Here is a 26,415-nt window from a genome sequence, read left to right on the forward strand (position 1 = left end):
AGGGCAAAAGCGCCTCCTCTAAAATCAATAGTAAATGAGATCAACTTAACCCCGAGACACCAGCAGCTGAGCACAGAGGAGCTGTCTGGGTGATGAGTGAGTCACTCAAGCTTGGATAAAAGAAAACCTAAAGAAAGGATAAAAAGGATTTTGAGGAGGACTGGAGCGTGCCACATGTGACAAGTTCACCTTGGCCTGAGGATAATGGGATAAAATAGTCATGGTGGGTCATGAGTCGGCACATCTCAAATCCTACAGGTTTATTTTCTGCTTCATATACAGGGCTGCTGTGTGTTCTTCTGTTTAAAAGTCAGACTTGTAATTTAAAAAAGAAACCAAAAAAGTCTGAAAGTCTTTTATTAATAAATACTATGGTATCATCAAATATACATGCATTTTATTGCAACCTGTTTTTCTGCCTTAGGTTCACCCTCTGGAGATATTTAATCTTCTTATTCTTCTCTTCTACACAGATAATGAATAATTAATATTTGCTGCTAAAATCTCAAACATTCATCTCTTCCATCCTGCGGGACTGTTTTGTACTTTGTGCTTTCTAGTTTAGAGATTTGCTCTGACCCTGCTACTCTTTCATTCTTTCCTCCCCCACCACTGAAGCCTCTCCTTTGTCTTGTTTCTTTCTTCCTGTATGCTCAAGGTTAACAGAAACCTCTCTGTTCTTTACTTGGAGATGGAGCTTTGGCTGGCACTGTGTAGTAGTGTTTTTGGCCAGATGCTTGGCGGTTTGCCCAAAGGATTCACATTCTCAAAAGAATTTGTTTATTTCTTTTTGGATCCAGAGCACCGTGACCTATTTAAAGTATAGCTGCATTGTTTTTGAGTCTGTCAAAGTGCAAAGGAATTCAGGCAATCTAAGCTGGCTGACCTGGAATTTCACTAATGGAGACCAGTAACTCATCCTTCAGTGTAGATTACTATTAAATAGATTTGGGGGGGGGGGGGGGGGTGGACACCAAAGGGTGGGATCTCAGCCTGGTTGGGGGGCTCCTTGGCCTCCCTCCTGCTGTGTGCCCAGCCCGGAGGCTGCGGTCTGTGACCGGCTCCCGGTGCAGACGGCTCTCTGTTATAATGTTTCCTCACTTGGCTCATGCGAGCCCAGCCCAATTTTTACTCTTTAAGTGTGCGCGTGTGTGTATGTGTGTGTGGGTGGGGGTGGGGGGATATATGTGTATTGAGAGTGTGGGGAGTGAGTTGGAGGGTGGGGTGGGCTGCTTTTAACTATGTAAAGCACTTTGTGCTACATTTTTTCTGTATGAAAAGTGCTTTATAAATAAAGATTGATTGATTGATTGATTGATTGATATAGTGAGAGTCTAACATAAGGGAACGAGGCAGGAATGAGAATCAGTGATTTGTCTCGGTCAAAAGAAATCTTGCATTGAGGACTTCAGGGAAGGACCCTCAGCGTGGAGACAATGATTTCAGGAGGTGTTTTCGATTTGTTGTCACCCCCCTTGTGGTTCTCATAATAAGACAAAAAGGATGGAAGAAGCAGAGTTGGGTGGGTTTGTAGGGGTGAGGGATTTGAGAGGAGTGAGATCTAGCGTAGCAGCGGGGCTAGGCACGAGAAGCTGGATGAGAATGAGGATTGATCTTTGCCACCTTTTTTTCGCTTGTTCACCCCCCCCCCCATTTCCCCATTTTCCCTTCTGTAAATAGCTTCCTTGTCAAAATGTGCTGCATTGTTTTCTTCTAAATAAAAAACAGACAGCTGTGTTTAGGTTCGATTTCTGACCAAAGGACGCATCCTTAAGGTCTTGTAAACAAAAAACGATAAATTCCTAATCTTAACTAATAATTGTTTGCAAAATCATTTTTCTCTCTAAATTCCGAAAACCACATCGTCTTAGCTCACGTCTTATCTACTCTGTGACTGATGGCATGTTGTCACCTGTCAGTGAAATAGAGTAAAACCACTGTCAGTATTCTGTGCACACTGAAAAAAATGCAATAGGGTGGTTGTTGAATTTGCATAGAATTACTTCATATATCCAGCATGACTAATTTAAATTTCACATCTAAACATATTTTTGTCTTTTAATTTTCACATATTCTTTAAGAATATTCATTCTTTTAGAACAAATCATGTTGAAAAGAAACAAGTTAGTCGTGTTTTATCCTCAAGCTCCGCCCCCTGGAAAGGAAAAATCGGCTGCACTGTCCGCCATTTTTGTCTCTCGCTTTGGAAAATCTACTACCATCTGGAGTTTTACACTTGAAGGTAAATAAGATTTTAAAGCTAACACACCAGTGAGAAAGAGTGTAGACCCTTTATATATGTGGACTTTTACTGGGGTGTTGTTATTTTACAGGTATGTGGGCTGTTTATCGAAAACCATGAAAGGCTAATGTTAGGCTCCAGTTAGCTAATGGTAACCGAAATTATGCGATAAGCAAATTAGTAATTAACATATATAATGTGAGTTAATATTGTTTGTATATTCTTTCAGTCTAAATTAACAGACTATTACAAACTTGCATCGGTGTCTGTAGTAAGTGGTGGTACCTGCAGTGTCTTAACCATTAAACAAGCTAATGTAGGGCTGGGATATGACTAGTTTGTTGAAACATGTCTGCTGCCAATGTGACTGCTCACACACGGTAACATTACCAGCACATAGCCACAGCCGCTATAAACATGCTGAAAGGTCAATCTAGCTTCTGTAGTCAGCAGCTGGAAGACTCAACACAGACCCAAGATTCAGTGTAACGGTTATCTAAATGTTGTGTGTCCTGTTTGTAAGCCCAGAAAAAGAAAGTAAATAAAATGACGACCTTGAGCTTCAAGCTAATGTAAGCGTAATGCTATAGCATAAAGCGACTAATGCAATGATGACGTTGTTAAATTAGTAAAAATACAGTAAATATATCCAACATAAATCATTTATCTTTTTGGTCTAAACATAATTAAGTCTCACGCCTTTCACTTGTTTTAGAAGGATGTTCAGTCTTTTAAAACCAGTCATATCAAAATAACAGAAAATAGTTATGTTTTCTGTTGAAACTCCACCCCCCAGGGTGTGTTCTGCGAGGGAAAATTCACTGTGGCGGTCCGCCATTTTTTGTCTTCGCTTAGTTTACGTTTGGTGCTGAGCTTTACTTTGTCGCGGTAAACTGAAAACTACATGTTTGAGAGGAAACGAAGAGAACATCCATTAGATGGGGAAGTTTTTCTCATGAATTGCTGTTGAGCAACATAATGTAAAAAACAAGTCATTCCTTAAGTTAACTAACGATAATGCTAGCTTAAGCTGCGGGACAATATTATGTGCATTAGCTTTTTTTCAGTGTGTGCCCAGTCACATTCGCTTGTTTTTTCTCAGTGAATACAGACTAACAAACTCGTGTCCATTTAGTTAACTGGTTGTACCTAAAATGTTTTAGTTAAACAGTTAAATAAGCTAGTTTGCCATGGGGTGGGCTGTGTTGGGGGGGGGGGGTCTTCACTAAAGTCGGTTTATTTAGGGCATGACACCTATGCAGTACTCATTAGGAGAGGAAGTGCATGACGTGGGGCTTTATTTCATGTTCTGGGGCAGTGAATGTAATGTACTGATAACATGTTAAAGACACACAAAAACCCAACAAATTGTTTTAACTGATTTATAGAGAGACTGAGAGGAGGGCTTAAAGAGATAAAAATAATGACGATAGAAATATGTTAAATTTATTTTTTCTGTATCGATATATGGTGCTTATCCCTGCTGAAGGGCAGATTGGTGTTGCTTCAGAACAATTCTCTAGCGCTGTTACGTAGAGGTGTTACAGTTAAGGTTTTAATAACATTATTTTATTTACTAGTGAAGATTTGCATATGTTATCTCACATTCTGTAAGGTAAATTTTCTGGAGAAGTCAAATTAACTAATTTAACTAAGTATTAATGAAAGACCTTGATGTGTATATGACAATAATAGATGTAGTTTCTGGGTCATTTGGCAGAACTGCAAAATGGCCAGAAGGAGGCAACTGCTGTGGTTGCAAACAGGCTTTGGGTGGTATGGAAGTAAGGGCAACTATGGAACTGCTCAGCAACATGGGACCCATAGCTAATAAATAGTAATATGACAAAAAATAACAACTTTGTGTGGATGTAACCTTGTGAGATTTGAGATTTTGACAGCATTTTTATGTGACAACTTCTCTTTTTAGATAAATGCAGAGTTTAAGCGCATTACCACCATGCCACTGCAGTCCAGATTACTCTCGCAGATAGATGTGCTATCTGACAAACTAATAAAGGTCTTCAAAAGGCGAGGAGGACAAATAGGAAGAAGACTTCAGAACATTCTGGAGCCCACGGCCCAGGTAAGAAAAAAATTAATTTGTGTATACACTTTAGGGAAAATAATAATTTTAACAAAATGCTGCTTGTCACTCTATGCCAGGAGTATGTTGAAAATCACCTGGGATTTTCACAATTTACCATGGGTGCGTTTTTTTTTTCTTCTTTTACCTGCATTAGAACTATGTGTGGAGTTCATAGTTGAACACCTCTCTATGCTCTGACAGTATTCTGCTTCTTTGCATGGAGATTTCACTTCAGAAATGCATTACCTTTTTGAGCATTCTGAGGACTCAAATCACATGCTGTAATGAATCCATTTTTGTTCACCTAATGTGTTAATGTTAACATTTTTTGGAATAGTGACACAGATTAAAATAAGATTTGGTATAATGTTCTTTGACCAGTGTTCTGTTTAATTAAATTTTGGAATTCTGCATTTTCTAGGCCACAGATGAAGCCATTATCCAACGATCTAATAAGGAAACAACCATGGGAATTTACATCATAAAGTCAAGAGATGTCAATAGCAGCCCTGAGGACATCCGGATAGTCCTTGAAGGCCAGAGAGTCTGGCAGGATTTGGATAACTATACCCTAGCAGCTGCAATGCTGTTTGGACTAATGTACACTTTGAACCTCACCTACCCACTGGAAAAGTATACCTTCGAGGTATTATAGAAACTGGTTATGGAGCTCAAAAGGAACAGCCTTTCAAAGAAGGCCCAGGTTTTCAGGACCAGACTGTACGATTGAACAGTTTTCCAGTTATGATGTGGGAACAACATGTTTACCTCTTCGAATATGTACCATCCTTTCTTTTAAGCCAGCACTAGTAAAGTTGCAGTACATAGTGAAACTTATTTTTCTGGCACTTTTCAACTCGGGGCCTTTATTACTGCAGTTTTCACTTTTCAAGCCATGGCTCTTTTAAAAAAAATTAAAACTTTGAATGTCCATTTTTCTCAATGGAAATGGTGCCTTGCACCAATTTCACCAGTTTGCAATTTTTTTTCCCAAGGTGCACCACTACAAACAGATTGCATCGTCTAGTATTAGTGATTGTGATGTTTAGTGATAGAAGCAAGCCAATACTAATCAGTTTAGGTCTCTTGGTTGTGTGCCTGTGGGTTATAATGTTATTTTAAGTCTCTTCTTTGTGTCATTTTAATAATTACACCCCTGTTGCCATATTACCTTATGGCTCTTACATTTAAAAAACTATTTTTTACATAAGCGCGATGTCATAAGGCCCCACAATGTTGAATTCAACTTACAGAAGATAACTTTGAGGAATGTTGTGGAATGTTTTTCAAGAGATGCATTGTACAAATATGACTCATGTATATTTTGGAAGCCTGAATTGAAAGTCCGTTGTTACAACTGTGTAGTATTTTCAAAAATACAGGTCATTGTTCAAAAATGTTTTGCTTATTTCTTTGATTGAAGACAAAGTGTACAGTACATACAGTAAGATCAGCCTTAATTTAGTTTTATTTATTGAACACTCAATTATATATTAGATTATATATTATATATTAGAAATTTGTTATAAAATAAAATAAGCTTACCATAAAATAATCTTGTCAATATAACATATAGTAGTCCAGTACAATTAACACAAAAAGTTCATGTCTGATAAACAAGTGGTTTCTACTGTATAAATATTTGACCGGAATGAAAAACATAACAACAACATAAAAAAGTCATGTTCATGTTACCAGAAAAATGTGTGCAGGTATAACATAAAAAACTAAGGTTAACCAAACATAACTTAATTTCGTGCAACCGATTACAATAATTTTTTTACGTTTATCCCACTGATTATTTTTTTCAGTGCATCTATCAGCTGTCTATAACACTGTTGTCACGTGCAGACACAAGACACAAACACTAAAAAAAATTGCTCTGCAGTACCCGAGGTAAAGAAAACTTTTAACTCAAGCTCCACGATTCACACCAGAGCTTTTGATGTAGAAATCCTTGCTGCAAAATTAAATACTTTAACATTTTACATATTAGCTTCCAGGAACACACTTTAGCATATTAATAATCCAATTTTCATTTTACAAGGTTTACATTTTTAGCTCAAATAATGAAAACAGCTCCAAAAGCTCTGAGATTTCGCCCTTAAAACACAATTTGCTCATCCAAAAAAAAAAGAAAAGGAAAAAAAAAACTAAGGAAAGGTTAGTGATTTACTGTCAGACAGCTGCTATCCTGAGACGTGGAGTTTATTGTTGCCCCATCAGTGCCGTCCACATAGTCCGAGAACCGCTGGGTTACACAAGCAATGTAGCTTTTAATGATAAGTATATCTTAAATATGTTGATAGGCTGCTTTTAGGCTTTGCTAGCTTTAGACCAGATTAGTTCCTACAATAGATGGTAAAAAGTTACCATTGTTATACGCCCCACTGCTTTTTGCGCCACCATTTTGAAGCCTTTAAGTTTGCAACTTCCGTTTTAGCATCTTGATTTTTTTAAACTGGGTGAACCACATTTGACAAGGAAATGTGGCTAAGAGTAGCACTGGCTGCTAATTTGGTTAGCAAGGTGCATTGACAGGCTAATACTCAAAGATCTTAAAGAAATTTGGACTTACCTATCACATAAAGGTACTAGGACACTAAACAAGCATAACTTTAAGCCATAATACATTTTAAATGGGTTATTAAACTATAACTGCTTTGCTATTATCACAAAGAGGGAACTTAGCTTAAGAGAACGCAATAGTAAACATTTTTCTGACACAATGTGACAAGAGGCGCAGGTCTGACTGTGGGATAGGACTTCTAACTGAAAATTCCTTAGCCAGTGAGCCAGTGTCATACTATAGCTAATCACCATTTTAAAACATAGTATGACTGAGAGTTACAAAACAGACTGAACCTGTTATTCTGTAACACCCATAATCACTGACTGAGAACATCAGCTCAACAGGAAAGTGTATACAGTAGTGCGGTCAGAAAGCTGTTTTCAGTTAGTGTTCAGATACAGTATGACTTTAAGGCATTTTCACATTGGCTATTTTTCTAGCTCTGAAACTGTGTCAATGCTTGGATTTAATTATTTGGGGCAAGCTGCAAATTATATTCACGAAACTTTCACATTGGCTAATTAGTCAGTATAACCTAAGAAACTGTCACTGGGCTACCAGCTGCTATGAGTTTTCTCTCCTCTACACTGTCATTGTAGACAACTAAGCTAGGCTAACAAGCTGCTGGCTGTAGCTTCACTGTACAGAAAAATGAGTGGAACTTCAGATAAAATCAAGTATCTTTTCTAGAATGTTTAAGTTTTTGTTCTATTAAAAGAAAAATATCAAAATAGATAGTTTGCCTTCCTCTTTAAAACCACCTTAATCCTTGGGTAACATTTGCATGTGAGCAGCTAATGTAGCTTCAAGCTGCCACAATCAGCAGTAATGGGTGGGCTACAGAGGTCTTATAACCTACTTTTTTTCTCACTGTACACCTCCAGATTTTCATCAAATCCCAGCTGATGCTGACTCAAGTACTCAAGTCACTCTGAAATATATCAGATCTTATACGACTCTCTCCGGAGATAGAAAGACTTTATGTAACATTGCTCACATATATATTCTTCAAGATTTAATAACTTGGATGCGTAAAATAATCAAAATCCAGTTTCAAAATCAACTAAATAGAGATAAAGATTATTGAACCACCTGTCAGAAAGCACACATACCTTATTTTATCGGGTACATTAAATTATTTTAACAGCTGACTCAAATCAATGATGTGATACAAATAGGAAGTAGCAAATGGAGTATGCACAGAATGAAAATGAATATTTGACAAATTGGAAGTGTTATCAGGTTTATCTTGGTCATTAATAAAATTTTATCCATATTATTTGTAACACAAACATTGTTTTAGTCAAAGCAGCTGTTCAGCCGTTTTTGGACCGAACATCCTGCAGCAGCATCTGATGTTTGTTTTTTTCTGCCTCCCTCCCTCTCCCTCATTTGTCTGACAGGAGATTGTCCTTGTGGTGTTCTTCGGTGTGGAATATTTTGTCCGCCTTTGGTCAGCAGGCTGCCGCAGTAAATATGTTGGCATCTGGGGCCGACTACGCTTTGCCAGGAAGCCAATATCTGTTATAGGTAGCAACACAACCCCCGTGCACACACACACACACACACACACACACACACACACACACACACACACACACACACACACACACACACACACACACACACATATCTTTACACATGCATGCTGAAAGACGTATCACTCCCCACCCACGCACAAAATTTAAACAATATCTGTAATATACCCTGAGCTTTATCCCAAAATGAGATATTTAAGACAAATTCAGCATGAAATTAAAACTGTCACTGCAATATTTCTTCCACCTTCAGCTTGTTATTCTTAAATTTGATGCCTCCAGGTGTTTTTTTTAATATGTTGCAACGAAAATTAGTATTAATAATGTTTGTAACCTGTCTAAGCTAAATTGATTAATAGAATCATTCTGAAATGAAAACTGATGATAATTTCCTAAAATAACACTTTCTGTACTTTCTTCTTTGACCCCCACCGTCCCACCCCACCCCCATATGGAGAACAACACTTCTTCATTTCTTGTTGTATTAACATCATAATCATGAGTGTAAAATTATTCACATTATATACGTTATTGGTTATGGCATATGTAGGCTTAAGACCCCTCATTCTCTATTAATGCAGATCTGATTGTAGTTGTTGCTTCGATAATTGTGCTGTCAGTGGGCTCCAAAGGCCAGGTCTTTGCAACCTCTGCTGTAAGGTAAGAGACTGTGTCTAGTATGTACAAGCAGAAACTTTGTGGCCATAAGTATGAAGATGCTTTCTGTACCTCTGGCCTCGATAACATAACTATGTGCCCCTGCACAAAGCCAGATCCATAATGAATGATTTCATCAGTTTGGGGTGAAAGTTTGTAGCCATGACTGTAAGAACGCACTACACCTCTGGGATTAATCGCTGAACTGCAAGCCAGGCCTATTGCTCACTGCTCTGCAAGGGAGAAAATTAGACGAGTTTGCTCTAACATTTGTAAACGTCGAAAGTCTTTACATAGGAATGGAGACCATTTATGATATATGTGATAAAGATGCACACATGCTTTAGGTATCCAAATATTTCTAGCCTTATTGTGTGTACATGAATATTAACATTCAATTGCTGTGCAGAATAATATCTGCATATAAACACTTTCTCTTTTCCTTTTCCTTTTTTTAATTGACCAGAGGGATTCGCTTTCTGCAAATCCTGCGTATGCTCCACGTTGACCGACAGGGAGGAACGTGGCGTCTCCTGGGCTCAGTTGTCTTCATCCATCGGCAGGTACACAATCACTCCTTTAAAGGCTTCAAATTAGATTTTACGTCCAGAACTATTACCACCACCAGAGCTTCGGAGCATTATTAGTTATCTGCCAGCTTTCTGTCAGGGGATTATGCCAAGGATAGTCTGTCCTCTTCATGTTTTATTTTTCCTTTCTATGCGGTATAAAGAGAAGGTCCTCACATGGGAATACCTCATACAGTTAAATGAGTATTCAGCCGAGAACCACAACAAAAGCGCCACTGCGTAATAGCTTGGGTTTTTGGGATATAGGCTCATCTGCTGGAGAGGGCCATGTCTTTCTCTAGGGTATCATTCAGCTGAGACACAGAGGTGGACATGATTAGCCCCAGTGGTCACAGTAGTTGTCCTTAGTGTCAGTATAAAAAGAGAGAGTGATGAGCAGGGGATCAAGGATGTTACTCATCCAGTACCACCTACCATGCTTTCTTGTATTGGCCTTGGCTGATTTTGCTTGCAGCTGAAGCTGGTTATCATCAGCCACTGACCTCTGCTATGAATGTCAGCACAGGGACATATTGGGGCATTTTCAAATCTGATTTCTGACTGGCTGTAGAAAGCACTTTAGCTTGAAGGTAAAAAAAAAAATATGGTGAAGTTTGGAATGTACTTGTTATTGAAGGAGATTGCAGTATCTATCACAGCTGATATGGCTAGGGGATGAGTTCTTGTTAATCTGCTAAGTTCTGTTTCCTTAGAAACCTCCTTTGTGTTGCATGCTGTGCTCCTAATTAACCGATTGTTTTAAAAGGTCATATTCACCTTCTCATGGTTAGCTCAGCTAAATTACTATTGAATAAAAACAAATATACACACAAATATACCATCTGCAGTGAAAACTTCAACCCAAGAGTGTTGTGCTGCATCTGACTAATTTTGAGGAAGTAACATTTCTTACAAAGCAAGAAAAGGTTAACAGAGATAATGAACATAGTTTATGCAGTCCATCTACAGTTACTTAGGGGGACTGAGACAATGGGATAGTTTGTTTGTTTGTTTTCAAATGTATGCAATCAAGATGTTATTGTTTTTGGTTTATTTCAAGGGTTTAACAAAAGTGTTGCATTAACCTTCTAGCAATTAAAGTCAAGTATACAGAATTATATATATTTCTAAACAGTTCCTAACAGACAAGCAGTTTCATGGTCAAGTCAGGATATTTTCCTGATTATTCTATGGCAAATTATGCAGATGAAAGATCTGGACTTGATTTCAAGTGATGAAATCAGCTGTCCACTGGAACATTCAGAGATCCTATTTTTTTTTTTTTTTTTTTTTTTTTTGGAGGCTTTTGCTATTTTATTTTTTAATAAACAACCTATATGAACACAAATAAACCAAAATAAACAAATAATCAAAAATAAACAAACGGGTGAACCATCTAGTGTGTGTATATATATATATATATATATATATATATATATATATATATATATATATATATATATATATATATATAATAACCACACACACACGTACATACACATACCTACATACATATGTATTTGCCTATACACATACATACTGACATATACATATATACACATAACAGTTCAAAAATATGGCATACATAATTACAGAGATTCAAACAAAATCGGGTCTCCTTGACAAAATGTAATGTTTCCATTTATCCCAAATATCACTAAATATGTCATATTGGAGTCTATTAATGAAGGTAATTCTTTCCATTTTAAACATCCCATAAACAATCTCATACCAGTCATTTAGTGATGGAATTTTCACACTAAGCCATTTCTTGGTAATAGTCTTACGGGCAGCCAGACTCAGAATACCATACAACAGCTTGGACATTTTATCTACATTCACTGAGTATAAATATCCAAACAAAAGTTCATCCCAATTAAAAGGAAGTTGCATACTAAAAATAATCTGTAACTCAGAATGAATCGATACCCAAAAAGTGTTGATCAATGGGCAAGACCAAAACAAGGAAGTGTTTTATTTCTTGGGCCCCACAGTTTCTCCAGCAGCTAGAGTGATTAGAATAATGTTTACTTTGTGCAGGAGTAATAAAAAAGGAACATTCAGAGATCCAAGGATCAAAAGTGGTGCATTCTTTAAAAGAATGAATGCATCGGCCAGCTCAGCAATAACAAAGTGCCAGGACGACAACGGAAGACGACTAAAGTAGACGATCACAGTATTCTTTCCACCTTCACAACATCTGGCCAAAATGCCTTCATGACTGCACATTTTTATATCAAAAGTTTCTAACAAAGTGCAAACTGCTGGTTGCAATCCAAAAAAGGAAAGTCAGATTAGACTTCTAAAGGAAATTGACAAGATCTGGGGAAAAATAAATCCTTGGACAGATGAAACTAAGATTAACTGGTATCAGAATGATGGCAAGAGAAACAAATTGAGAAATAAGTGAACAGCTCAGAAGCTTATTACAAATCTGAAAGATATCACATCATCTGTCAAACATGGGTGAAGGTAATATTGCACAGGCATGTGTGGCTGTCAGTGGAACCAAGTCAGTGTTTATCAATGATGTAACTGGTGAAAGAAGCGCTTGCAAATGTTCTCTACTCAGCTAAATCCTGCAAATTGATTGTATGGCACGTGAGACTACAAATAGACAACAACCCAAAGAAAGCTGCAAAACTTTCTCAAGACAAAGAAATTCAACTGACAGGTGAGTCACCTGATCTCGACCGAACACAGCATGCTTTTCACTTACTGAAGGCAAAACTGAAAGCAGAGAGATCCACAAACAAATAGGAACTGAAGACTGCTGCAGTAAAGGCCCGACAGGGCATCTCAAGGGAGGAAACAGCATTTAGTGATGTTCATGGGTTTTAGACTTCAAGCCGTCATTCAAAGGATTTTCATCCGTGTACTGAAAACAATCACGAGATTTAAAATTACCCATGTTCATTTGACCAATTAGTTTTGAGCCCTGAAAATAGAAAACTGTGTATAAAAATGACAGTAATTTCTAAACAGTTAATGCAAATGTTTTGTTATGCCCCCTGAACTAAAGCTGAAAGACTGCACTTGAATCCCATCTTGATTGTTTGATTTAAAGTCCAGTGTGATGGTGTTCAGAGGGAAAACTACAAAAAAATGTGTCACTGTGGACCTAACTATAAATCGTGGCTTTCTTTGTCTTTCTTAATCCTTTTAATCATCTTGTAACTCCCCCACCCCCCAAATTTGCATAGAATACACCTACAGCATGCAAAACCATGTGGGACTTATTTCAGGTTTTCTCAATTTTCCAAACCCTGCTAGCTGAGAGTGACAAGCCTTCACTGATGTAGACCATTTAAGGGTTTCACTGCCCAATTCCACTCACACACTGGCTGGGCTGTTCCTAAATAGACTCTGAAAGGAGAGGATGAGTGTGAGACTGACTCTAGGAGAGGCCTGGCTAAATTCAGTCCTGATTGCAGGCATCAGAAGTCATCATGTGTAACATAGAGGGAGCTGTTCCATGAGAACCACACTCATCACATCCATGCTTTATTTTTGTTTCACCTCGCACTGCAGCCACTGTTGGTATAGTTCTCATATCTTCTGCTAAGGCTCTACACAACTCCAACAGCCGTGAGGGAAATACATTGTGTACTCTCACAACAGCCAGTGCAGTAGGGGTCAAGTTGCCATCAACCAGCTGGTCTCTGGTGTATTGTATATAATATATGTTCCTTTGTGAGTTTCTTGGTGTTATACAGAGCAGGAATATTTTGCTCCGCTAGACTCTCGCATAAACGCATGAAAGTGCAGCCCCCTCTGTGTTAACAGCTGGAGTTTTTAAAGTCAATGGAGTTTCATTCACTCCAATCAGTATCCAATCCTTGTGTTATAACGGCATTTACATACACACACAGTGGCATTCTAGTGCCTGTGGCTCTAAACACAATTTGCACAGTTGCTCCTGGCTGATACTGGCAGATGGGAGGCACACATCTCGTGAATGTGTTTGCCAGGTCACAGTGACAGCAACACATCTACTAAACCTCAGGTAGCAGCTCAAGGAAAATGTACCTGAATGCGTTAAAAGCTGTTATTTCCAAGAATCAAGTTGCTAGCAGTACGGATGACTTGAAGGTGTTATAGAGGCTCTGTCAGGTGTTTACTAGCAAAGGTCTGATGCCCAGAAACATTCCCAAAAACAATGTGTGATGAAATGAGGAAATGCAGGTGCAAATGTGGACTACTGGGAGATTGTAAGCACCGTTTGTTTAGAGCAATGTAAGGCTAGGATGCTTACATCTGCTGCTGCTTCTCTGTGTCGCAATCTCAGAGTGACAGTTTTGGGCTGAGACACGAATAAAATTTTCACTTATCAGGTAGCGCTCTGGCACTTTGAGTAGTTAAACCCAGTTTAAAATCACGTAGTAGGTGAGTGCACTTAGAGAGCTTTTTCACAAAGCAGTAGTCTAATTACACTCAGACAGGATGAGAGCCCCAAACCCAAGTAGACCTCCTGAGCAAAGTGCTTATTGAATCTGCAACACGATGCTTTATATATATGATAAATACACTGGAAGACATCAGACGTCTGGGTTTCAAAGTAATTTATGATGATTTACCGCACATCTGAATTCAATCAACACCCCTGCGGTGATTACTGATTATTACTGAATTTACTTTCAGTTTAAACTCATTAGCACTTATGGCCCCTTTAAAACTCAAGACATTTTAGTGTTTGCTCTGGCCAAGAATACCATGAGCATTTTAATGGCTTTTCACTTGATCAAAAAAAAAAAAACCACTTATTCTGAATAGAGTCGCACAGTTTTGGTTGAGATAGAGCGTCATAATCAAATTTCAGATGGCAGTTTTCAAATAAGATCCCATCCAATAGATGTTCGATTGAAAGAACTGGTGCCGAAAATTAGCGGCAAAATGACAGGTTGCATGATTAAGAACAGCTTTGCATTCACTTTTGGTTATTGAATGACACAAGCCCGCACAGGCAGCAAAATGCTCCAATGGAAAAATTTAATCATCATATTTACCCAGCACTCTTACATGAATATTCACATCCATATGTCATGTTATTAGCAAACACAGCCACATCGAGCTACAGGCAGCTGACTGATAAGCTAGCTGATGCATTTTGCCAGAAAGTATACATAAATTCACACCTCATATTACTTAATATTTTCTCTAACATGGTCACATGTCCGAGTTTGAAATATGTAATGTCTTTGTGCATGTGTATTTCAGGAGCTGATCACAACCTTATACATTGGCTTTTTGAGCCTGATCTTCTCGTCGTACTTTGTCTACCTGGCAGAGAAAGATGCTGTTGACAGCAGTGGCACCACTGGTTTTGGGAACTATGCTGATGCCCTGTGGTGGGGAGTGGTAAGCATTTGTATTACTTATAGTGTATGGCCATAAATCATTGTACACACATTTTTGGGACTCCTGGGACAAAAAGGGAAATGATAATGTCAATTGAAAAAATGAACTGTGAAAGCATATATATGGAGAGAGAGAGAGACTGGCGAGCAGTCATGTTGAAACAGGAAGGGGCCATCCCGTTCCCACAAATTTGTTAACAGTTGGAGCTAAGGGGCTGAGCCCAACTCTTAAAAAACAAAACCTACTTGAGCCAAGTGCACAGACTCATCACTCCAGAGAACACATCTGCACTGCTCTAGGTTCCAGTGGTGGTGTGCTTTACATCGCTGCATCCGACACTTAGAAGCTAAGGCTCAGACTAAGGCATGGATGCAGCTGCTCAGCCATGGAAACCCATTCCATGAAGCTCCCTCCACGCTCCGTTCTTGAGCTAAACGAAGTCCACATGAAGTTTAGAAGGTCTGTAGTAACTGCCTGCAGAAAGTTGGTGACCTCTATGCACTATGCGCGTTCACTGACCTCGCTCTGTGATTTTACGTGGCCTACCACTTTGTGGCTCAGTTGCTGTTGTTGTTGACTGTAGTAGCAAGGAATTTTCATGACTATGACTATTACAGTAACATCCTGAAAATCACTGAGCTCCTGAGTGCGACCCACTCGCTCACAAATGTTTGTAAAAGAAGTCTGTATGTCTTGCTGCTTGATTTTATACACCTGTGGCCGTGCAAGTGATTGGAACACCTAGATTCAATAATTTAGATGGGTGAGTGAATACTTTTGGCAATATAGTGTATGACACACAAAAAAAGGAAAATTATAATAGTCTCTTTGTTGAGTCTTGGGATTTGGCAAGCAGTTATGATGGTTGAAGAAAGTCTCCAGAAAATGAAAGTAAGTTGTTGAAATGTTCTCTAAAATGACAGAAACATGAGCAGAGTTTGCCTGGGGCTCTGAGGAAAATTCTGCTAAGGGGGCCCTCCTAATTTACCCATAAGCCATGCACGCTGTGTGAGATTGCCACACAGTCCCACCTGTCAGCACAGTGCAAACAATTTGCTCAATCTGTTCATCTACAATTGAGTATACTTATACAGAAAAGTATGAGATAAACAAACACGATTTTTTTCACACAGTATATTCTTTACAATCTCAAGATGACACATGAGAATGAAATGCTGCACGAATGACTTTTTGTTTTGTTGTTTTTGTTATCATTTCATATGCACAGCTAAGGAGAATTTATATTCTAATACTGAATCAATTGTAATTGTCAGTCACTGGCTTTGCAAAGAGTTTCCTTTTTTACATGATCACTGTCGAGTTCAGGGTGCTTTTGTGGAGTGCAATCATACTCCTACATTGTATTTTCTGGACTGGCCCTTGCAGAGGCTGCTGCTGTAAAGCATATGTTTCATTTCACGAATGTGCATACGAAGCCATATGGTCACATATGAACACATGTGAAGTGTGAATTGCAGTTTCTAAGCCTTGTCACTTTAGTCAGCCACAAAGACAAAGAACCCAGCCATGGAAATGGTTAACAAGCAACACACAGACATACCAAGAGATGCTCTGTCCAGCTATGTTAGTAAGACAGACAGGCTAGAGGGATTTGCACTACAAGCAAGCACATCAACTTAATGTTAAGGTTATTTGCTGACATTTTTCTTTCTTTCTTTCTTTTTGGAGAAAAACTGGAGAAGCTATGTTATGGAATATTTCAAGCGCTCTTGGGGGCCCTCTGCTGTCCATGGAGCCCTAAGCAAACACTCAGTGTGCTTGTGACCTAATTCAAGCCAGCTCTGTGTGTGCATGTGTGTGTGTGGGGGGGGGGAGACCTACCAGATTCACCTGTGAATAAGTATCTTTTCGCTGATCTGTGTTATGAGTTATCCCAGTTTTAATCATGTTTGGGATTGTGGTATAAAACATAACCAGAGTGTTCACATCCCTATATGATTCTAACATTATCTCTATGAGTTCTATACTGAGAAACTATAACAGAAGTCATTAATATGAGAATGTCACTGCTTTGCTTTATGGTTCACTTTGCCCCATTATATGCCGTACAGTTCAATATTCAACCCTATGTCAAATTTAGTGATGCAGTTTAGCTGTTTTACAACTGAATAGGATTAAGGACATAAAGTATTCCTTATAATGTAATATATATTATATATAATGTCATAATATTTCCCAAATACAAGAAGATCTGCCAAAGACTTAGATAGACACTCATAAAACTGTGAATTAGCTAAAATACAGCAGCACTTTAGAACATTTGTTCGACTCCACAATGTCACTGAAAGATACATAAAAGGCCTGCTGTAGGACATATCTGGGCATGTAGTATTATCTGTCCGGATTATGATTTTTCCCAATGAGGATGAAATTGTAATGTTTGCATAGAACGTAAAGAACGTGTTTACTCATGTCTGATACACAAAGCCGTGTGAGCAAATAATCTGCACGGTTGCAAAAGCAGCAGCCGGCAGGTTATATCAGCAAGAGTCAGGCCCCAGTAGAGAGCCTTTCAACAGTCTGTCTAGCTGGTGTTGAGAGCACAGTGACCAGTATTTGTTCAAAGTAAGGTGTGCTTTAGATGTTTAAAATTAATTACAAAATATTTTGTCCTTACCTGAGGTGTCCTGGGGTCCTGGGCAACTGCCCAGCGCCCTTTAACTAGAACAGAAACCCGTGTAAAATGTTAGTGAAATTATCCTTAGAAATAACTGTCAAAGTGAAATGATCCGAAACAATTCAATTATGATTGTCTTCTGAATTCTGAGATTTGACATTTCTATCCCGGCACAAATAAGATTTTGCAGAAAACCATGACTTGTTGTAAGCTGCTTTTTACCAAGTGAAAGGTCAAATATAGACTGTTTTATCTGTACTACTGATGTTACAGTAGGAGTTGTGTGAAGCCCCTTGGGCAAATCCAGTGGGCTGCTAATACAAACAGCAAAACAAATAGTGCAGAAAACACGGGATGAAAATTTATTTTCAGACAATAAGTCACCACCCACTCGGCCTCATGGAAACTTCAGGGACTCTGATATTAAAAAATGCACGCACACACACATTCTCACACATACACAGCAAAGTCAATAACTTGTCTCAGTATGAAATGAAAGTTGTTGTTGTACACATTAGATCCCATGATTTATTTTTTTTTTAAATCTGATTTGGGTCTGCTGTCACACACGCTGAGAGTCAGTTTGGGGTATTTCAGCACATGAAGATGTTATTAAGAGTCCAAGAGGTGAAAAGATCAGAGTTGTAGTTGGAGGATTGGGAAATCAAGGGTCTAATGCACTAAAGACTCAAAGCAGAGAAAGTATTTGGTCAAGTAAAGTCAATAGATAATTGTGGGTTCAGCTGTGGATGTGATGATACAGTTTTTAAACTGTTTGCTAGCAGTACTTTCACTGTTTTTTTGCAACCACACTAGCAAAATGTCTGTACTCTAAAACGACTACTACTGTTTTTGGATCAAGTCAGTGTTGGATACTTTAATGATTTTCTGTACAAATCTAATAACCCCTGTCAGTACCAAGTCATTAGCCCAAACTATCAAGTTAATGCTAATGCTAATGCTAAAGTAAGCTCTGAGCACATGCATGGAAATAGATGTGCAATGAGTAACTCGGTCGATTAGAAAGATTAGAATTTATTAGATTAGATTAGAAAGTGTTGCCCTGGTGCCTGTGTGCCTGAGCTATCCACTCTAATTGGTAGTGTTTAGAGTGTTTATAGCAGTTTGTAGCCTAAGCTTTTTAGGGTTACTTTACACATTGTTCTTTAAAACTTTAGCAGTGTTAAATATTAGCACTCCAGCCTTGATAACACTATGTATATATGTGATAGAAAATAAGGAAAAGCATAATAGGTCCCCTTTAATGATAGGGTAGTGGTTAGAATTAGGGATGCAGTGATAATAAGTCTCCAGAAAGTGCATACAAGTTATAATACTATCCACTGAAATGACTGGAATATGAGCATTGCAGTTTCACAAGAGACATCTGGAGCTCAGCTGTGTTTCCAAAAAAGTATTATTAGCAGCCTAGTTACTGAAGAGCGAGGAAAAGACGGTATCAAATTGGTATTTGAGTCAGCAGATACTCAAGAGTGTGGTATCAGCAACTGCTCTAGCCTATCTGCAGGGACCACGGATGTACTACTGACTTTGATGATCCCCAGATTTTTCAACCAGTGATGATGATATGTAGTAATGGCGGCCATGTCTCAGGGGACCAGTGGTGTCCTTAAGCAAAATATATGAACCCCAAAATCCAGCTGTGTGTCCAATATAAATACAGAACATAGCACAAAGCAGTTTGTGATACAAACAAACAAAAACAAACAAACAACCTTTATTTGTCACATACACAATTATACAGAGTACAACATGTAGTGAAATTCTTGTGTCCGAGCTGCAGACAGTCTGCAGACATAGTCGCGCCATTCCAGGACTTGGTTTTTAGCATGGGGGGTCTAGCCAGGACCTTTACTGGATACCGGGTGGGAATCGAACTTGTGACTCCCGCTCCGAAGGTGTGTAGTTCCCATTTAACTTTTCATCTAGTGCCTCAGGTAATTATTTAAGCTGTCCTATACTTTGGTTTATTAAAAACACATACCCTAGCTGTATATTTTGATGAACGCTAATTATAAAATGCTACTGTCGTCATTATCTTGTCTGTGTTTTTTTTCCCTTTAGGTCACAGTGACAACTATTGGCTATGGAGACAAAGTGCCACAAACCTGGATTGGAAAGACTATTGCTTCCTGTTTCTCAGTCTTTGCCATTTCATTCTTTGCCCTGCCTGCAGTAAGTGCAGTGAGAAATTTCCATCTAACCATATCATTGAGTTGTGCCGTGAGGATTACAGAACAGCAGTGACTTTGCTGAGAAACATAGTAAGTCAGTGAACCCAGTAAAACTGGGTGAAAAATTGGATTAGACAAGTATAGTTTTCCTCATCACTTTTTATATTACCCTTGGTTCAATATTCATAATAAGGTTTATGAAATGTCTCAAATACTTAGAGCCCCAATTATTTACGTTTAGTTCAAGAAATAAAAACGCTTAATCTCCCCATTTAAATCTGCTAATTCCGTGTTTATGAAGGTTAATGGGAAAAAATAAATTATTCTCAACCGAATAGAATCATGAAGGATCTCTCTTTGTTTCTTCCTTCTTTCTCTATCTTTCGGATCGTGCAGCTGCCTGAAAGTGTGTGGTTAAAACTGAATAATGAGAAAAAACTCTGCTATGCTGTTCTTCACAGGGAATCTTGGGCTCAGGCTTCGCCCTGAAGGTGCAGCAGAAGCAAAGACAAAAACACTTCAACCGACAGATCCCTGCAGCTGCCTGTCTCATTCAGGTATTTGACCAAGAAAATACTCCCAACAGTAGCTCAGTACAGCCGGGGGATTATGCTGTCTCAGAGCTACAGTCTTATTATGGAGACCATCCTTTCATGTAACCTTTTCTTTCTTTTCTTATATGGCAGACATGTTGGCATGAAATTTGTCCTGTCCAACCAACGTATTGCTATTTTTATGCCCCTCCAGACATCGTGGAGATGTTTTGCGGTGGAGAACTTTGATTCTGCCACATTCAAGATGTTTTTGAGAAAAAGATCAAACATCCCTGCCTCTTCTCTATCCACCCCCAAGCCCAAGAAATCGGTTAGTAATCATTTTATAGATTTCTCTGTAACTGCTTCATACACCCGGTTTCCCGTTTATTAGACACAGGCAAAGTGCAACTAATGTAGTCTGAAGCAACACCCCTGCAATACTGTAAATCCTAAATTTACAAAGGTTTCCATGAAGGTTTATGTAGGCTGTTTTTGTTTTTCAGTTATTATGTGCTCACTGTCAAGGCTGTAGTCTGCTGTGCTGCATTGTGTTGCTTTATACTGCAACTTGTTTCTGATGTTTAGACTGCACTCAATGATGCAAATCTGATATCTGATATCGATGCAAAAATACTGGAAACACCATAGTTCTTATGAGAGAGGTCAGTCTTTTCCGACTAGTAATGGCTAACAAATAATAGTAATAATAGAAAAAAATAATAGAAACAAATAAACAGAATTATTGTAAATAATTTCATAAATTAATGTCAGATTGGGTTTCAACCCCCTCACTCACTCTCTACTATCAGACAGGCTTAATCAACTAGTTAGATTTAAGAAAATCATCCATTACTGTAGCATAACAGAATCACAAGACTGGATATCAGATTTTGAAAAGATACACATAAAAACAAACAAGAAACGCCTGACAAGGGGAAAAAAGTCAGCAAGTAAGACAGCCAGAGGCAATTTAATAATGATATTGATTATTCAGCATCTTTGCAACCAACCATACATCTACTAATGCATCTGTTTTTAAATGTTGCTTATGTGCAGTCAGTATCAGTGACTCTGATCCTCCTACTGTATTTCCATGTAATTATCATCAACAGAAATGATAAATTATTTAAATGCTTGACAGCTCCACACTTTTTAAAACAGAGAGTGGCGGTAGAGAAAGGTAGGCAGATTATGAAGATCATTACATCACGTAATTTGGCGACTGATATGCCTTTATGTTTACGAAGGTTTGTTGGCTGCTAAATCTAATTCCGTTTGACAGTTGAGACTTTGGCTGCAAAATCAAAATGTAACTCCAAATGTTTTTCCCACATGGTGAACACGGTTACCTTTTTGTGTCACTCAAGTTGCAGCCAAACACTTCATTGAGCTGTTTGCATTTTCTCGAACAGGTGAAGTTGAGGAAGAAGTTGAAGAGCAGTGACAAGGATAATGGTCCAACTTCCCCCACAGTTCCGAGCATCACCTTCGACTCTGTGTTTGACAGCGGGAGGGAGATGAGTTCAGATGTTTACAGCACTGTTGGCACAGGTACTAAAACCTATTGAAAGAGTGAAGAACAGTTTCTAGAAGAAAACAGACTGATGTTTGTTGCAAGTGTGTAGATATATGGAGTGGTGCCTGTTCTTTCCTTCAAATCAGAATCAATACTCACAGCATCACTTAATGAGTAAAGATTTCATTAGCGCTGCTCAGGTGTCAAACCAAAAATTCTTTCATGATACAGAAAATAGAGAATGTTGAATTTAAACTGCAGATATAAGGCTGTCCACAGCAGGTGAAGAGGACAAAGTCCAAACATTAAAAATAGATGAGCGCATTGCAGGAATATAACGTGAGGTTGCATTGATGAGTATGAACTGCAAGGGTCCTCTGCTGAACTTGTAAAAATCTGCACAACAAACAGTGCTGCTGATTCAATGATGAAGAACTAGGAGTCAAATAAAGAAGGTATTCAAATCAATACTGCATCCTGTCAGTGTCACTTAAGATTATGTTGTGTACTCCAACTACTTTGATGAGTTCACTTTAAATACTTCAAATCAAACCTTTTCTAATAGCTCAGGAGTAGTGCCACCAGCAGGTCAAAGTTTTCCCTTTTCCTTTTCACTGACACTGAATGACTTTTTTACATTATTTTACTTTAATGTATAAATGATAGAAATGTTCCTGAAAACAGCCTGAATCACGAGCTAGACAGTACAATGAAACACTGTCCTTGCATTAGTATTTAAGAGCCATTTGAAACTACTCAACACATCTAACATTAGTCAAATTGAACTAAATGTATTGTGGAGCATGTGGAGCATGCACACTGCATAGCATTGCACAGACACAATTTAATATGCAATTAGATTGTGGCCAACTTTAGCAATCAGCAGTCACCTTAAACCCTTTAATGTTAACGCTCCCATTCTTGTGGTCAGTGTAGTCACAGATTTTCTCATTCAAGGGACTATGTGGCCTTTTAAAGCCTACATACAAACAAATCAGAATGTGAGTTACTTTTCCAAAATATCATATGCCCCACTTTCTAACTTCCTGGTTTACAACATCCTGTCATGGAGAGTGGGGGCTGCAGCCTTTTGGGGCTGAGAATATTTGAGCTGTTCTCATCAAAAAACAAGCTGTGGAACTTTTGCTGAAGTAACATATACTGACTAATTCAATATCATCTTTGAAAATGCCTCTTTCATTTTTTTCCCCCTGTCAGTTCATTTTCCATGTTCATTCATTTCTCTCAGAGTGTATTCCCTAATGTTGTTCTGCTCACCGAGTAGCCTATTTTATACCTTTTCAAAAGATCATCATTATTACTCCTCTCACTGCTGTATGAAGGACATTAATGGATAGCCTGATCTACTAGACTGACCAACCAAGACACAGGAGAGGATCATCTGTTTACTTTTTCAAGAAGATAAATATGGATAGTTTTAGCACATCCATAATATATAAACATCTAATTGGATGCTACTCTTTTCAGGCCCTCATTATATAACCTCTTTCTTTAACACAATCTGGTAATGTGAAAAGCTGCTTACATGGGTGACTGCAGCACCACCAACACAACAGTGCCAATGGTTTTGCTTTGCACTCACTTCTCAGTACAAGGGCAGAATTTAATTTGCACCATTGTACGGTTCTATGCATGTCTGTGCACTTCACGATCTCTGATGCTACAGGTCTACTGCACATCTTACATTTACAGCATGGTGCTTTTAACACGTCCATTTTTTACTAAGTTGCTACATTGCCATCTGTTGTATGCTTGGGGTGAGGGGATGCAGGCACTGATGCTGGCTCAAGTGCTTAGCTCCTTACAGAGTTGTCAGCTTACACTAAAAGCGTATCCTGTCTTCTGCATTGAACAATTTCATCCCTGCGTTAACCTTGTTGGTTATCTCTGCTGTGTGGGCATTTATTCCTCATAATTCTGTTCACTGGGTATGTGGTTACATAAAATAGATACAAGTCATTATAATTTTGATTGCAAGAGTGGAAAAACTGAAGGAAAGTAATTTTCCATCAGTGTTTTTCAGTTCATAATAAATGGAACTATCAGGTGTATTGCAGATGTGGTATTTCTTTTTACATTTTAAGTCTTTCTGCCTCTTTTTAATTCTCATTGTGCTTCTTCCATTCAACTTAACTGCCTACTTCCTTGCTTGTGTCTTTTTTCTCTTTGTGTTTATGCCTGATTTAGCAGGACTCTACACTCTGGGAGGATGTGGTGAGCTGCATGTTAGTGTCCACATCCTGGTCACGTCCTCTGCGCACTCGCTATCCTCTCCTAATGCTTGTTTTTAACAGCCCATCAAGTCACTTTTTGTCATTGTCAAGTTTTATAACAGCATGCTTTCTTAGTCAGGCACCCATGAGGTAATGAAATGTTGTGTTGTTTTCTTAATGACTAATGACTATGAAAAAGGATTCCAAGTGCCACATTCATTTTTCAGGATAATTAAAGTTAATAATTTATGCTTGTGTTTTCCATCATGTATTCTTCAGATCGCCAGCAGTCCTGGACATCTTTGTCCTCTCTTCAGTTCAGCTCACCACCTCCAGGTAACTTCAGAGCTTAATGTTGTTTTTATGTTACTTTGTTTGCCTTGAAGATACAGTCTGGCGTTCATATAAAAAGTGCACATGGCCAAAGAGATGGCACTCATGAGGTTGTGGATTATTGTTTTGGAGCCTTGAGTTTAGTATTCTGACCTTCGCCATCTTTACTGCTGCTTTCTTGTTAGATTGATGTTAATTATGACCACCAAAAAAAAAGGTTGTGCACAAAATGGACACCTGAGAAAATACACAGCCTACAGAATAGTCGATTCATGGCACCTTCCTGTCTCTCAAAGTGTCCAGGCCCCTAATAATGCAAATAATGCTAATGCCTTAACAATTTAAACCCCTCTACAAATGTCATAAGAAGGAAAATTAGCTAGTGAGGTTTTGTGGTCCTACAACTGCTAACCACGTGATGTTAAGTGGTCCACCATTTTTGATGTGTGACTATGTATAATCAATTCAGCAAGACCTCAGTCACGATGCCCTAGAGACGGTGCACAATAATCTGGCAAGGGAAAAATATGTATTACCAAATAGATCTTGGAGGTTCCTAGCTGTTGCTAGGTCGCAAAGAAGATGCCTGTATGTGATTGCTTTGGTTCCTAACTCCAGTTGCCCACAGTTCGTAGGAAACATGGCAAGTTGTCTGAGACTGCAAACATTTGCCAACTACTCTTCAAATGGGGATGAAACTATAAAAGTGTGACACAAGTGAGGCACAACTCTTACTTTGAAGGGAAATGCCCTCAATTTCCAGTTTGTGTCGAGTTTGTGTTGCACTTTTATAAGTTTTCTTATAAAAGCGAAGGTTTATAGAAAAAATTAGTATCTTTGATGTAAAAGCTGCAGCAATCTTCAACCACACCAAGGAGGTTTTTGGTGCAGCACCTTCTTTATGACCAACTTCACCCAGTGGCATGAAAGCAGCTTCCAGGAACCACTCATCAACTGGATTACACATTTTTCCCTTGTGGTTCCCTTATGATGGAGGAGGCCAACGGTGTGCATATGATGTCATTTGAGAATCCTCTGTAGAGATTGAAGCCTTTTCCCAGAAGAAAAAAATGCATATTTCTGTTGTAAAGTTAGAAATTTGAACATGGATGTCTATTAAGAACTTTTGAAATCGACTTCAAGTGGTCATTCCAGGAACTGCAGATTTTTGGCACTGGGGTGCTGGCTTCATTTTTCAGTTTTAGTTGCAACAAGTTTTGGTTTCATCATGTGTGATGTTACATACAGTTTGAAGTGTTGTTGCCAAGAGGACTAAAGGTCTGATGTGTTTAGATGATATGCAAAGTAATGTTTGGCATTTCATCTAAAAAGCTGCCCAGCAGGGAGTTAAAACATTTTCCTGCATTCTGTTATTGAGAAATATCAGTGTGCTGGTCAGGGCAAGTCTTGTCACCAGATGACAACACCACTTAAGATCATTTGATTTACAGTGCATTTCAAGCAGTGCCATTTAACACCTTTTTTTATTTTTTTTTATTTCACACATCAAAATCATGAACCTGTTGTGTCATACGTCTCTTAATGGTGCAGTTTCAAAACACTCCAGCGGCAGATTTGGATAATTGAGGGGTTACATTTTGTCTTTCATTTTTTTTAAATTAAATTTTACCATTTTAAAAGACACAAAGTCTCTTTATCCAAGTTTATGTGGCAAAGAACAGAAAGTGCCACCCTGCTGGCATGTTGCATTTGAGAACATCTACATAAAAAAAAAAAAACCCATCTGTGTCTATCCAAACGGAGTTGTTTCCTCTCTTCCCTGTTTTTGCAAGATGACTGTAGCTGTAAATTCAGATCTCTTTTCCCATCTAAATACAGCACTTTTATAATCCTAAACAGAGCTCTGGAGAGTCAAGATCCCAGGTCACATGAGGCCTAATTTTCCCACAGTTCACAAGCCCTCACTAAATCACTAGC

General features: G+C 38.5%; 2 protein-coding genes across 4 annotated transcripts in view; both read left to right on the forward strand.

The window, feature by feature from the left end:
• Positions 1 to 26,415, forward strand: part of kcnq1.1 (potassium voltage-gated channel, KQT-like subfamily, member 1.1) — a 50,445-nt gene that overhangs the window by 15,344 nt on the left and 8,686 nt on the right. The window contains exons 3-12 of one of the 3 annotated variants that reach the window (XM_085407467.1): positions 8,307 to 8,433; positions 9,023 to 9,101; positions 9,565 to 9,661; positions 14,885 to 15,025; positions 19,749 to 19,859; positions 20,320 to 20,415; positions 20,606 to 20,722; positions 21,807 to 21,945; positions 24,119 to 24,145; positions 24,424 to 24,480. In XM_085407467.1, the coding sequence (XP_085263593.1) occupies positions 8,307 to 8,433; positions 9,023 to 9,101; positions 9,565 to 9,661; positions 14,885 to 15,025; positions 19,749 to 19,859; positions 20,320 to 20,415; positions 20,606 to 20,722; positions 21,807 to 21,945; positions 24,119 to 24,145; positions 24,424 to 24,480 (991 nt within the window). The remainder of the gene's footprint in view (positions 1 to 8,306; positions 8,434 to 9,022; positions 9,102 to 9,564; positions 9,662 to 14,884; positions 15,026 to 19,748; positions 19,860 to 20,319; positions 20,416 to 20,605; positions 20,723 to 21,806; positions 21,946 to 24,118; positions 24,146 to 24,423; positions 24,481 to 26,415) is intronic. The other 2 variants (XM_085407483.1, XM_085407474.1) reach the window with 2 other exon arrangements.
• LOC146679039 (uncharacterized) lies at positions 1,252 to 5,673 on the forward strand. Its single transcript, XM_085412039.1, has 4 exons — positions 1,252 to 2,242; positions 3,181 to 3,188; positions 4,185 to 4,328; positions 4,753 to 5,673. The coding sequence occupies exons 1-4, from the start codon at positions 2,107 to 2,109 to the stop codon at positions 4,984 to 4,986; spliced, it is 522 nt and encodes a 173-aa protein (XP_085268165.1). The 5' UTR covers positions 1,252 to 2,106; the 3' UTR covers positions 4,987 to 5,673.

Source organism: Rhamphochromis longiceps, linkage group LG1, assembly GCF_057381845.1.
Source record: "Rhamphochromis longiceps isolate RC_006_pf linkage group LG1, R_longiceps_female_GT1.1, whole genome shotgun sequence".
NCBI classification, from domain to species: Eukaryota; Metazoa; Chordata; class Actinopteri; order Cichliformes; family Cichlidae; genus Rhamphochromis; species Rhamphochromis longiceps.

Excerpts from the sequence above, each read along its gene's own strand:
- LOC146679039 (XM_085412039.1), top strand. The coding sequence starts at position 2,107 with ATGTTGAAAAGAAACAAGTTAGTCGTGTTTTATCCTCAAGCTCCGCCC. Across the intron at positions 4,329-4,752 it reads TTCTGGAGCCCACGGCCCAG|GCCACAGATGAAGCCATTAT; the intron begins GTAAGAAAAAAA and ends TGCATTTTCTAG.